Source organism: Procambarus clarkii, chromosome 10, assembly GCF_040958095.1.
Source record: "Procambarus clarkii isolate CNS0578487 chromosome 10, FALCON_Pclarkii_2.0, whole genome shotgun sequence".
NCBI lineage: Eukaryota > Metazoa > Arthropoda > Malacostraca > Decapoda > Cambaridae > Procambarus > Procambarus clarkii.
This window is the reverse complement of record NC_091159.1, coordinates 38,252,258-38,266,717: the sequence shown is the minus strand read 5'-3', so window position 1 is coordinate 38,266,717 and position 14,460 is coordinate 38,252,258. Positions and strand designations below refer to the sequence as shown.

Genomic DNA, 14,460 nt, shown 5'->3' with positions numbered 1-14,460 from the left:
CCTGGTACTTGATACTTTCTAATCCAAGGTGCCATACTCCTTCAGAGGCCCCTGCAACGCTCACCACAACAGTATAGTTGATCCTGGAGTCATCCAATGGACAGGTTTGCAAAAGATCAGGAGCAGGACGACCTTTCCTGGACATGTCATGAGCCACGTAGTAACCCAATATGGTAAAAAAAAAAATGTTGACATTTGTAGAGAGTTTATTTTCTCAAGAATTTTGCAGGTGTTTGAAAGCAGTGACGCCGGTCTTTAGTTACTGACCATGAACCACTCTTACTTTTGTGCACTGAAACTACACAGGAGACATGATTTCCTCAAGATTAGATTATATATTGTCTCAGTGTCAGAGCGAAGTAGTGGAGGCAGTAGGGGAGGAAGTAGTGGAGGCAGTAGGGGAGGAAGTAGTGGAGGCAGTAGGGGAGGAAGTAGTGGAGGCAGTAGGGGAGGAAGTAGTGGAGGCAGTAGGGGAGGAAGTAGTGGAGGCAGTAGGGGAGGAAGTAGTGGAGGCAGTAGGGGAGGAAGTAGTGGAGGCAGTAGGGGAGGAAGTAGTGGAGGCAGTAGGGGAGGAAGTAGTGGAGGCAGTAGGGGAGGAAGTAGTGGAGGCAGTAGGGGAGGAAGTAGTGGAGGCAGTAGGGGAGGAAGTAGTGGAGGCAGTAGGGGAGGAAGTAGTGGAGGCAGTAGGGGAGGAAGTAGTGGAGGCAGTAGGGGAGGAAGTAGTGGAGGCAGTAGGGGAGGAAGTAGTGGAGGCAGTAGGGGAGGAAGTAGTGGAGGCAGTAGGGGAGGAAGTAGTGGAGGCAGTAGGGGAGGAAGTAGTGGAGGCAGTAGGGGAGGAAGTAGTGGAGGCAGTAGGGGAGGAAGTAGTGGAGGCAGTAGGGGAGGAAGTAGTGGAGGCAGTCTACAAATGTATAATGCAATATAACACAATTCATTTTCTTGGGTCGTGCCGGATTAAGTGTAGTTTCCTAACGACTACTAACGACGCCTCCAAGGTTCAGAAAATGGCTGCTATTTCCCTCAAACATCGACTTTGACCTTTGCCTCAGAAAGCTTTAAGGAAGACGTCTTAAAGGGTCCTGAAGGCTGACGACTCCTTATCTAGAGCTGTGACGCAGTCTTTCATTACTCGCCAACCTCCTCAAGACCATTCCCTCAGCTGTCAGCCAAAGGTCAAAACAAAGTTTGAAGGAAATAATGCCCATTTTTCTATATTTAGGAGGCGTAGGTAAAGTAGAGAGGCGGGGCCCAGTGGCTGACTCTCAACCCCAGTGAGAACAATTGGGTGAGAGCACTAAGAGAGTATGGCTCTTAGTGTATATAATATACAACCGAAGGTGGGTGGACAGGGTGGGGGGGGGGGGGTTGCAGCAGGTGGGTGGGTGGGTGGATCAGGTCACGCATCAGGGGGGTGAGTGGGTGCAGCAGGTGGGTGAGGCAGGTGCAGCAGGTGGGTGGGTGGGGTGCAGCATCAGGGGGTGAGAAGGTGCAGCAGGTGGGTGGGTGGGTGGGTGGGGCAGGTTCAGCAGGTGGGTGGGTGAGGCAGGTGGGTGGGGTGGGTGGGTGGAGTGCAGCATCAGGGGGTGAGAGGGTGCAGCAGGTGGGTGGGGCAGGTTCAGCAGGTGTGAGGCAGGTGCAGCAGGTGGGTGGGTGGGTGGGTGAGGCAGGAGCAGCAGGTGGGTGGGCCAGGTACAGCATGAGGGGGGGTGAGAGGGTGCAGCAGGCAGCACCAGCGCCCCAAGACGGCCACCAAGAAACAGAAAGCTCACTTGTTGCTCTGGTTTTTTCACTGGACTGACTGACCGCGCTAACTTATAATCCAACCCCAGCACACTGTCTGCTAGCAAGGCGGGAGGCCTACTGGCACACACAGGGTGTATACACCACCACACTATGTATACACCACCACACTATGTATACACCACCACACTATGTATACACCATGACACTATGTATACACCACCACACTATCCATACACCACCACACTATGTATACACCACCACACTATGTATACACCACCACACTATGTATACACCATCACACTATGTATACACCATCACACTATGTATACACCACCACACTATGTATACACCACCACACTATCCATACACCATCACACTATGTATACACCACCACACTATCCATACACCACTACACTATGTATACACCACCACACTATGTATACACCATGACACTGTGTATACACCACCACACTATCCATACATCACCACACTATGTATAAACCACCACACTATGTATACACCACCACACTATGTATACACCATGTGCACACTTCAACTCACTCATCACTAACGAGAGGTAATTGTAACAAGTTTAGAGGGCAGGAAGCTTGTTAGGGGTCATGGTGGTCTCTAAGCCACCCCCTGACCCCCCCCCCCCCTCCTCCAGGAGGACTCTCACACCTCCAGGGTATACCTGCTTACTGCTAGGTGAACAGAAGCATCAGGTGTAAGGGGGCACAAGGTACGCTAAGAGACAGTTCTATCAAGCTGAAGGGCCCAAGATTGTTCAACACTCTCCCCCGTGTTCAAGAGAGAACGGGATAACCACCTGAACAGGGCACCGGATCAACCAGGCTGTGATTCATGCGTCAGGCTGCGAGCTGCGGCGACTAACAACCTTACTTGGAACAAAAAGTTTGGAGTAGCACGGGCTATGGTGAGCCCGTTGTGGACTTACCTGGCGCAGGAGCGGGGCTGTGACTTGAGGGAATGTTGGGGTATATGTTGAGAGATCTTTACCGGGGTCTGTAACCGTTGGTAGATGTGGGGTCCATTAACGCCTACTGGACGAGGTATGGGGTCCACGTCCGTCTACTGGACGAGGTATGTGGTCCACGTCCGCCTACTGGACGGGTTATGGGGTCCACGTCCGCCTACTGGACGGGTTATGTGGTCCACGTCCGCCTACTGGACGGGTTATGGGGTCCACGTCCGCCTACTGGACGGGTTATGGGGTCCACGTCCGCCTACTGGACGGGGTATGGGGTCCACGTCCGAGCCTTTAACTACCCTCCCCAGGTTACCCATGGGTAAGGGGCGAGGATATATGTGGTCACGTGGTCACCCTCCCAGTTAGTGGCCAGGCCCAATATCACTTAACTTGAATGAGACTTACCTTACCTCTAAGCTTAGTTTTGTTAAGGAAATAACACCCCATCATGTGGGCAAGTGGGAGGAAGGTTACAGTCACGTGATGGGTACAGGAGTCATCAATGGTACAGGAGTCATCAATGGTACAGGTTACAGTGTGACGAGAGAGGTGTTGACACACACTTGTCAGTGTTACACTTCTTGAAGACATCCAGTAGTGTCATGGCAGAGTGCAGGAGTGTGAGTGTGAGAGTGTCAGGACTATATGCAACTGAAAACTCACACCCCAGCAGTGACTCGAACCCATACTGCCAGGAGCAACGCAACTGGTATGTACAGGATGCCTGTGTGAGAGAGAGAGAGAGAGAGAGAGAGAGAGAGAGAGAGAGAGAGAGAGAGAGAGAGAGAGAGAGAGAGATATTGTGTGTGAGAGAAAGAGAAAGAGTGTGTGAGAGGGAGAGAGAGAGAGAGAGAGAGAGAGAGAGAGAGAGAGAGAGAGAGAGAGAGAGAGAGAGAGAGAGAGAGAGAGAGAGACAGAGAGACAGAGAGACAGAGAGACAGAGAGACAGAGAGACAGAGAGAGAGAGAGAGAGAGAGAGAGAGAGAGAGAGAGAGAGAGAGAGAGAGAGAGAGAGAGAGAGAGAGAGAGAGAGAGAGAGAGAGAGAGAGACAGAGAGAGAGAGAGAGAGAGACAGAGAGAGAGAGACAGAGAGAGAGAGAGAGAGAGAGAGAGAGAGAGAGAGAGAGAGAGAGAGAGAGAGAGAGAGAGAGAGAGAGAGAGAGAGAGAGAGAGAGAGAGAGAGAGAGGTAGGGGGGGGGGGGAGCAACAGCAAGCGGCAAGGGTCGGGTGCAAGAGAAATTCCTCCCACTTCATGGGAGATGAGAGAGAGGGAACGTGATGCTGGGAGTGAGTAGCCTCTTGACCCCTCACTCCTCCTCCTCCCCTCTCTCTCCCTCCCCCCTCCCTCGCTACTCTCTCCTCCCCTCTCCCCTCTCACTCTCTCCTCCCCAAGCCCACAACCGCTCCCCTTACCCATTTCTTTACCCCCCCCCCCCCTATCCAGAATGGACGGGTATGGGAAAAGGAAAAGATGTAGGTGTGCTGTCCGCCTCGCTGACGCGGTGTGTGGCTGTAGATGTCTCTCTTTCTCTCTCTCTCTCTCTCTCTCTCTCTCTCTCTCTCTCTCTCTCTCTCTCTCTCTCTCTCTCTCTCTCTCTGTCTCTCTCTCTCTGTCTCCTGAGGTCCATGTAGGATGCTGAGGGCTAGGTGGAGCAGCGGGGCCCTTGCCACCTCTCCTACCCTTTTAGGAGCGGTGGTTGAGGTTGGTAGTGGGGGTGAAGGGGGGGTTTTGGGTGTGTGTGTGGGGGGGGGGAGCCAGGAGGCACCGCTCAGAGTGCCGGGTGGTTGGGGCCAGTCAGGCACCTCATGATGCCTGTCTCCCCTAACATGGTCATGGCCGCCGCCGCCACCAGGGGGCCGCTCCCAGCATCCACGATCTGCTTTATTTGTTGGCTGAGGCCGGAGGCCTTCGTCGCCACCATATGGTCACCCGTCCCCGTGCTGGCCTGTCATAAAGGTGCTTAACCTCACTGACCGAATGATGCACACACTTCATCCACTAAGTATGGGATATGATCACTATATGCGAAATATTGAAGGGAATTGACAAGGTGGACGACGAGAGCCCATAGTAACTGTGTGAAAATAGGAGATGAAAACTTGGGTAGAATCGGAAAATGGACACGAGTCAGAGGAGCTGAAGGAAGCAATCCTTCCTGCAACAGGTGTGTGGTCCTTCCTGCAACAGGTGTGTGGTCCTTCCTGCAACAGGTGTGTGGTCCTTCCTGCAACAGGTGTGTGGTCCTTCCTGCAACAGGTGTGGTCCTTCCTGCAACAGGTGTGTGGTCCTTCCTGCAACAGGTGTGGTCCTTCCTGCAACAGGTGTGTGGTCCTCCCTGCAACAGGTGTGGCCCTCCCTGCAGCAGGTGTGGCCCTCTCTGTAACAGGTGTGGTCGCCACACTGGAGAAAGGTTCTCAGCTTTAGAAAGTGTTGAGCCTCCACCAGAACAAACCATACCACGTGAAGACTCAATAACACGAAGCTGGTTTAAACGATCCAAGTTTAGACCAGGTTGAGAGGAAAGAGTAAGAGGGTCTTTAACTCTTACTGTCCCAAGACTCATACTCAACTGTCTAGTCAGACTCACATGTTCCACTTTAAAACTGAAAACAAAGCTTTTCACCTGAACGGAACAAAACACTTGTTATTTGATGAACCGGTGAACACGCGGGGCCTGCAACTTGGGCCACCTTGAGTGCACTTGAGTGCAACACATCCAATTCAAATTTCTTTCTTTATTATGCACCCCATACCCATCCCGTGGGCGGTGGAGGAAAGGGTTACAGAGGCACGATAATCGTATTCATTCTGCGAATATATTTAGAATGTCAAACTGAGAAATAATATACCTTGTGGTCACCTGGTCTTACCTTGTGGTCACCTGGTCTTACCTTGTGGTCCCCTGGTCTTACCTTGTGGTCACCTTGTGTTACCTTGTGGTCACCTGGTCTTACCTTGTGGTCCCCTTGTGTCACCTTGTGGCCAAGAATCAGGCAGCAGCAGCAGCACGTGCCAAAGTAACTGTGGCAGGGAACACAGAGGAACAAATCACTGGACCTGTCCAAGGCAGGTGGCCGCGGGAGAGAATCACTAATAGCGAGAATTCATCTCCGATATAAATACCTATGGAAATTCTCAATAGAAACGACAGCTGAGCAGCGGAGATGAAAACCTGTTGTACCAGCGATGGACGCCGCCTTGTCCCAGCTCTCACATCCTGAGAGATTCTGCCAATCTAACAAACATTAGAAATGAACAGAATAACAAATCCCACATTGCTTGAGTTACGAAAATATTTGATCATATATAGATGCACTGTCCTCAAAAAATTACTCCACTTTCCACCCGCAAGATAACGTGAGTTTAAGAGGTTGGTAAATGTTAATCTCCTTGTTTGATAACCTGTTCACTTGAGACAGTTAAGCAAGCTCCAACTGTGTCTGGGGTACAAGTGACAGGATGAACAACCCAGCGGGTTTTCTTCCTATTGGGGAGTATTGTACATGCTGCTATGGCGGTGTGTCCACTCACAGGATGAGTGACGCTGCCCAATACTGTCACTATGGCGGTGTGTCCACTCACAGGATGAGTGACGCTGCCCAATACTGTCACTATGGCGGTGTGTCTACTCACAGGATGAGTGGTGCTGCCCAATACTGTCACTATGGCGGTGTGTCCACTCACAGGATGAGTGGCGCTGCCCAATACTGTCACTATGGCGGTGTGTCCACTCACAGGATGAGTGGTGCTGCCCAATACTGTCACTATGGCGGTGTGTCCACTCACAGGATGAGTGACGCTGCCCAATACTGTCACTATGGCGGTGTGTCCACTCACAGGATGAGTGGTGCTGCCCAATACTGTCACTATGGCGGTGTGTCCACTCACAGGATGAGTGACGCTGCCCAATACTGTCACTATGGCGGTGTGTTCACTCACAGGATGAGTGACGCTGCCCAATACTGTCACTATGGCGGTGTGTCCACTCACAGGATGAGTGGCGCTGCCCAATACTGTCACTATGACCATACAGAAATGGTTGGACACGCTTCCTGTCACCTAATGCCGCTTTTCACCTACCAGTAAATAGGTACCTGGCAGTTAGTCAATATACATACACAATTATGTATATATTAATACACTATAGGGTGTTGGAGGCGACCTTGCAGGCTGCAAGGATAATTAACAGACAGGTAGACAGGGGAGACTGATGAAAGGAATAAATAGAGGATATCAACAGAATGTTAAAATCAAGGAATAACTTGACAAGAATTAGTGAAATTACGAAGTCCTGCGCGCTGTCCACTCAGCTACCTGACCCCCTGTGTATGTTTGTGTGTACTCACCTAGTTGTGCTTGCGGGGGTTGAGCTCAGGCTCTTTGGTCCCGCCTCTCAACTATCAATCAATTAATGTACAGGTTCCTGAGCCTACTGGGCTCTATCATATCTTGAAGCTGTGTATAGAGTCAGCCTCCACCACATCACTTCCTAATGCATTCCATTTGTCAACCACTCTGACACTGAAAAAAATCTTTCTAACGCCTCTATGGCTCATTTGGGCACTCAATTTCCACCAGTGTCCCCGAGTGCGTGTGCCCCTTGTGTTAAATAGTCTGTCTTTATCTACCCTATCAATTCCTCTGAGAATCTTGTATGTGATCATGTCCCCCCTAACTCTTCTGTCTCCCAGTGACGTGAGGTTTAATTCCCGTAGTCTCTCCTCGTGACTCATACTTCTCAGTTCGGGTACTAGTCTGGTGGCAAACCTTTGAACCTTTTCCAGTTTAGTCTTATGCTTGACTAGATATGGACTCCATGCTGGAGCCGCATACTCCAGGATTGGTCTGACATATGTGGTATACAAAGTTCTGAAAGATTCCTTACACAGGTTTCTAAAGGCCGTTCTTATGTAGACCAACCTGGCATATGCCGCTGATGTTATCCTCTTGATATGGGCTTCAGGGGACAGGTCTGGCGTGATATCAACCCCCAGGTCTTTCTCTCTCTCTGACTCTTGAAGTATTTCATCTAACAAACGAGATCTTTTATCTGGTCTCCTCCTCCCTACACCTATCTTCATTACATTACATTTGCTTGGGTTAAACTCTAACAACTATTTGTTCGACCATTCCTGCAGCTTGTCCAGGTCTTCTTGAAGTCTCAAGCTGTCCTCCTCTGTCTTACTCCTTCTCATAATTTTGGCATCGTCAGCAAACATTGAGAGGAATGAGTCTGAGGAATGTGAGGAATGTGTGTGTGCACGTGTACGTTTGTGTGTGTGTGTACACATGTTTATGTTTGTGTCAACTGAGTATGTCAACTGATGTACAGATTCCTGAGCCTACTGGGCTCTATCATATCTACATTTAAAACTGTGTATGGAGTCAGCCTCCACCACATCACGCATTCCATGTGTGTGTGTATGTGTGTGTGTGTGTGTGTGTGTGTGTGTGTGTGTGTGTGTGTGTGTGTGTGTGTGTGTGTGTGTGTGTGTGTGTGTGTGTGCGTGTATGTGTGTGTGTGTGAAGACAGATAGGGAGTGAAGCAGGTAGGGAGTGAGGCAGGTAGGGAGGGAGGCAGGTAGGGAGGGAGGCAGGTAGGGAGGGAGGCAGGAAGGTAGGGAGGCAGGAAGGTAGGGAGGGAGGCAGGAAGGTAGGGAGGCAGGAAGGTAGGGAGGGAGGAAGGTAGGGAGGGAGGCAGGAAGGTAGGGAGGGAGGCAGGTAGGGAGTGAGGCAGGTAGGGAGGGAGGCAGGTAGGGAGGGAGGCAGGAAGGTAGGGAGGGAGGCAGGGTGAGGGAGGCAGGGTGAGGGAGGCAGGAAGGTAGGGAGGGAGGCAGGTAGGGAGGGAGGCAGGAAGGTAGGGAGGGAGGCAGGTAGGGAGGGAGGCAGGAAGGTAGGGAGGGAGGCAGGGTGAGGGAGGCAGGGTGAGGGAGAGCGTCAAGGCTGACAGGAGGAACACGTCGTCTCTGGGACACCTAAATTGGCCTCGATGAATGTATCATTATGTAGAAAGTGTGCACCAGATGTGTGTGTGTGTGTGTGTGTGTGTGTGTGTGTGTGTGTGTGTGTGTGTGTGTGTGTGTGTGTGTGTGTGTGTGTGTGTGTGTGTGTGTGTGTGTGTGTGTGTGTGTGTGTGTGGAGGAGCACACACACACACACAAACACACACACACAAACACACACACACACTAAAAAACATCAAGAAAAAATAAAGAGGACAAACACAGACCAAGTAACATCCAGACAACAGCAGGAGCTGAGGTGACGGACCAGAAGCCTTAAACATGCCCAAGCTGGTAGATGAAAGGATACGAGGAGATATGATCACGGCATACAAAATAAAGACATGAGTCGGTGTAGAACTAAGTAAAACAAATACAAGTACTGAACAAAAATGTTCGAACGTTATGTTTTGCGACAAAAAAAAAATCGAGAAGGGTTGGAGCCATTGATGGCGGCGGGCCGGGTAAGTCTACTCCGGGCTCACCATAGCCCGTGCTACTTGCAATCTTCTAATCTAAAAAAAAATAGAACTGAGGCATCTTCTAATCCCTCTCCCGGTATGAGAAGCTGCCTCAGCAACCCTAGAAGACTCGGTGTAATCCTCGGTTACATTACGTGTGTAGCATGTCACCTGTTAACTACTTTGGCACTATAAAAAGTCTTTTTAACGTCTCTGTGGCTCATTTGGGTACTCAGTTCCACCTGTGTCCTCTTGTTCGTGTACCACCCGTGTACCACTGTTAAACAGTCTGGTTGTTTTCTAATTAATCAGGTGCCCTGACCATTGTCCATGTTTTATCATGTCTCCACTTGCTCTTCCGTCTTCAAGCAACGTGAAGTTTAATTCACGTAGCCCTTCCTCGTAACTCATACCTCGTAGCTCTAGAAGCAGTCGTGTCTGTGTACTCACCTAGTTGTGCTTGCGTTGGGGTTGAGCTCTGGCTCTTTGGTCAAGCCACACAGACCTGTGTGTGTGTGTGTGTATTCACCTAGTTGTGCTTGGGGGAGTTGAGCTCTGCCCGCCTCTCAACTGTCAATCAACTGTTTCTACTACTACTATTTTTTTCTCCACATCACATACGCACACACTCCAGAAAGCAGCCCGTGACAGCTGACTAACTCCCAGGTACCTATTTACTGCTAGGTAACAGAGGCCTAGGGTGAAAGAAACTCTGCCCATCGTTTCTCGCCGGCGCCCGAGATCGAACCCGGGACCACAGGATCACGTGTACAGCATGCTGTCCGCTCGGCCGGCCGGCTCCGTGTGTGTGTGTGTGTGTGGGTCACATGCTCGGACACCACAATGCCTTGAATAATATGCTGAGCACTCGCGTCCTTATGGACGTCAAGGGCACGTCTGAGATCTTTATCCAGGGCACGTCTGAGGGCTCCACCAGGGCACGTCTGAGGGCTCCACCAGGGCACGTCTGAGGGCTCCACCAGGGCACGTCTGAGGGCTCCACCAGGGCACGTCTGAGGGCTCCACCAGAGCACGTCTGAGGGCTCCACCAGGGCACGTCTGAGGGCTCCACCAGGGCACGTCTGAGGGCTCCACCAGGGCACGTCTGAGGGCTCCACCAGGGCACGTCTGAGGGCTCCACCAGGGCACGTCTGAGGGCTCCACCAGGGCACGTCTGAGGGCTCCACCAGGGCACGTCTGAGGGCTCCACCAGGGCACGTCTGAGGGCTCCACCAGGGCACGTCTGAGGGCTCCACCAGGGCACGTCTGAGGGCTCCACCAGGGCACGTCTGAGGGCTCCACCAGGGCTCGTCTGAGGGCTCCACCAGGGCACGTCTGAAGGCTCCACCAGGGCACGTCTGAGGGCTCCAAAAGATCACGTCTAAGGGCTCCACCAGGGAACATCTAAGGGGTCAATACAAAACATCACTGGGTCAGTGATGACGAAGACTGCCCTCACAATGATGATGTTCTCTATCAAAGACGAAAATTCAGTTTTTTGTTTACAATTCACCAAGAAGCCTAACACCAACTCAATTAGAAATTCAAGAACTTCTCCTTCTCGTTTTCTGTGTTTGTGAAAACACTAAAGATTGTGTTAATAAAGGCGTTCATATATATGGCAACCATCTCATCTCATGACAACTCATGACGGTAAACAACTCATCTCATCATGAATAGTTTACCGAGGTCATTATCGTTAAGAAAGAGTTTGAAGTTCTTATTGACATAAGGAATGACTTTCTTCAAGTGGTTCTTTATATTACAGTACAAGTTCTCCTGTAACTAAGGTCTTGTATTTTAATAAATCTGTAAGATACAAACCTTCAAGTTTTTTAATATTATTAAACACTATTGCATTAAGGTAATTAGGGTAAATGCCTTAATAAAGAGCCAGGAACAGTTAAGTTGCATAAAATAATCTCTTCTAGTCAGCACATCACTTCGTCTTTCACAACTGCAAAAGCTGGTGCAAGATCAACATAATTCACGTCTGTGTTGAGACAGACAACTCAAGCCTAACCCCAACATGGTGATGGGACCATTATCACACTGTTTGCTCCGATAAATTAGCATATTGGGTCCAGTGACAATGTTAATTTTTTTTTTAATTTTGCCCCGAGGGGCGAGTTTATTGGGCAGCGCCACTCATCTTGTGAGTGGACATACCGCCATAGCAGCATGTACAACACTCCCCAATAGGAAGAAAACCCGCTGGGTTGTTCATCCTGTCACTTGTACCCAGACACAGCTGGGACTTGCTTAACTGTCTCAAGTGAACAGTGACAAGTGACAATGTTGACTGGCAGTTACTATACTTAAGGTTTACTGCAGTACTCACGTCTCCGCCGGCAGGTGTGGCAGCAGCAATACAACACACGGGGGTCAATACATTCTGTAGGTCTTGCTAGTCGAAAACCATGTAACGTCGCTCATCTGTTGTAACGCTAGCTGCTACCATTGTTACACTTCACTATTGTGCACTAAAATATTGTTGTAAACTAAATGTTATCGAATCCTAGAGTATACTGAGTAACACTTCCTACTAAGACTAGTAGAGGAATGTTTAATTAACTTTGTAATACGATCTAGAGGTCGTCTGGGCTGACCTCTTGGAGAAGGCTTCCCTGGGTGTGAAATCTTGGGGGGGGGGGGGGCGGGTTTGATCATGGGAGTTACAACTAACTTGTCCTCAGGCTACAGCTCGTCTTCGCATACAAAGATCCAAGGTCGTTAATCCAGCCGCCAAACCCCCTGTTTATGAATGAAAAACGGTTTACACACGACTCACAACTGATGACGTCCGAACACTTCCGGAACAAGTGCTTCGCTCACGTCCTCTGTTCGAACCACAATTCTATAAATGCTTCACCCACGTACTACAAATACAAATAATCGCCAACAGAACCTAAACACCTAACCTAACCTAACCTAACCTAACCTAACCTAACCTAACCTACGCCTAACTATACACAGAATTTATATGTGTAATAATATTAATTTATATATGAGAACAAAACAATGTTTAATACACAGTATGTTAAAAATGATGAATGCTTCTGGGATGGAGGGCCGCTGCTTTAACCAGCCTAGTGTGAGGACGGGTTGCTCTAAATGCTTCAACATGTACCGAAAATTCAAATAATTGCCAACAGAAGCAAACAGCCTAATCTCCCCCAACAAAGGCTAAACTACACACATAATATACATGGACCATTCTCCATAGTGGAGAAAATGACGTGTTCTGTTACTGAACGATTAAACTGACGAATGCGTCCTTGGGGTCGGCCGTTGCATGGACAATTAAGAGCCTGAGGACGACCCGAGTCAGATTCACGAAGCAGTTACGCAAGCACTTACGAACCTATACATCTTTTCTCGATCTTTGGCAGGTTTGTTGATAATTATTAAACAGTTAATTGATCCGTAACACCAGGAGGCTGTTTATAACAAGAACAACAGTTGATTGGAAAGATTTCATTCTTGTAAACTGTTTACTAAATGTAATCAAAGCCGTCAAAGATCGAGGAAAGATGTACACGTTCGTAAGTACTTGCGTAACTGCTTCGTGAATCTGGCCCCTTATTCCTCGTTGTGTATTTCAAACATTCACAAATTTCAGCCCCTCCTCCAAACAGTCCCAAAAGTGATTCTATACACCCGCCAAACCCGCTGTTTATGAATGAAAACTGTTTACACACGACTCACCAACCCGTCCTCGACTCAAGTCCATTCCATCCAGCGGTCGACCCCACAGACGCATTCATAAATTTTAACATGCTGTTCATTCAAAACGGGAATTTTCTCAAATATAAATTAATATTATAATATATTAGCATATTGTGTATATATAGGCATAGGTTAGGTTAGGTTAGGTAAGGTTAGGTTAGGTTAGGTGTTTAGGTTCTGTTGGCGATTATTTGTATGTGTAGTACGTGGGTGAAGCATTTACAGCGTTGTGATTCGAACAAAATTCGTCAGTGAAGCTCTTGTACCGGAAGTGTTCGAACGTCATCAGTTGTGAGTCGTGTGTAAACTGCTTTTCATTCATAAACAGGGGGTTTGGCGGGTGGATGGAATCACTTTTTGATATTTGTTTGGAGGACGGGCTGCGACTCACAACTGTTGACGTCCGAACACTTCTGGAACAAGTGCTTCACTGAAGAATTGTGTTCGAATCACAACGCTGTAAATGCTTCACCCACGTACTACAAATACAAATAATCGCCAACAGAACCTAAACACCTAACCTAACCTAACCTAACCTAACCTATGCCTATATATGCACAATATGCTAATATATTATAATATTAATTCATATTTGAGAAAATTCCCGTTTTGACTGAACAGCATGTTAAAATTTATGAATGCGTCTGTGGGGTCGACCGCTGGATGGAATGGACTTGAGTCTAGAACGGGTTGCTAATTTAAATGTTCATTCTTTGAACGGTTCGTTTAAACAGGACGCCGAATTTCATCAAACTTCAGTAATTTGTCACATAGACAAAAATTAGATAACATGTGCTCACCACGACCACATAAACATTACAGGAAGGACTCTAGCGAACACAGGCGTTAATCTCTGAAGCAACACTGTAAAGCAACAGTAATGACATTCATATGCAGACGAGGAGTCACAATAACCTGGCTGAAATATGTTGACCAAACCACACACAAGTAAGTGAAGGGACGACGACGTTTCGGTCCGTCCTGGACCATTCTCAAGTCAATTATGACTTGAGAATAATGGCTTTCACTTGGTCTGACGGTCCACAGACGTAATTACCCCCTTGATGGAGAAACAAGTGAAGGTGCGCAAATCCTTTTTGTTGACACAATATTGATCTTCGTGACAAGGCTGGAGACTAGACATGACACAAGCAGACATAACAGCGTGCCGGGAGGCTTGGTCAGTAACCCTGGTGCCCCGCAGACAACACAACCTCCACCCGACGCCCCGCAGACAACACAACCTCCACCCGGCGCCCCGCAGACAACACAACCTCCACCCGGCGCCCCGCAGACAACACAACCTCCACCCGGCGCCCCGCAGACAACATCACCACCACCACCCGGCGCCCCGCAGACAACACCACCACCACCACCCGGCGCCCCGCAGACAACACCACCACCACCACCCAGCGCCCCGCAGACAACACCACCACCACCACCCGGCGCCCCGCAGACAACACCACCACCACCACCCGGCGCCCCGCAGACAACACAACCTCCACCCGGCGCCCCGCAGACAACACGACCTCC

The 14,460-nt window shown here is 49.4% G+C and overlaps 1 protein-coding gene across 1 annotated transcript; it reads left to right on the top strand.

Moving 5' to 3' along the window:
- Positions 1-311: 311 nt before the first annotated feature.
- On the top strand, positions 312-1,037 carry LOC138363308 (germ cell nuclear acidic protein-like). Its single transcript, XM_069322325.1, has one exon. The coding sequence runs from the start codon at positions 312-314 to the stop codon at positions 1,035-1,037; it is 726 nt and encodes a 241-aa protein (XP_069178426.1).
- The last annotated feature ends 13,423 nt before the right edge of the window (positions 1,038-14,460 follow it).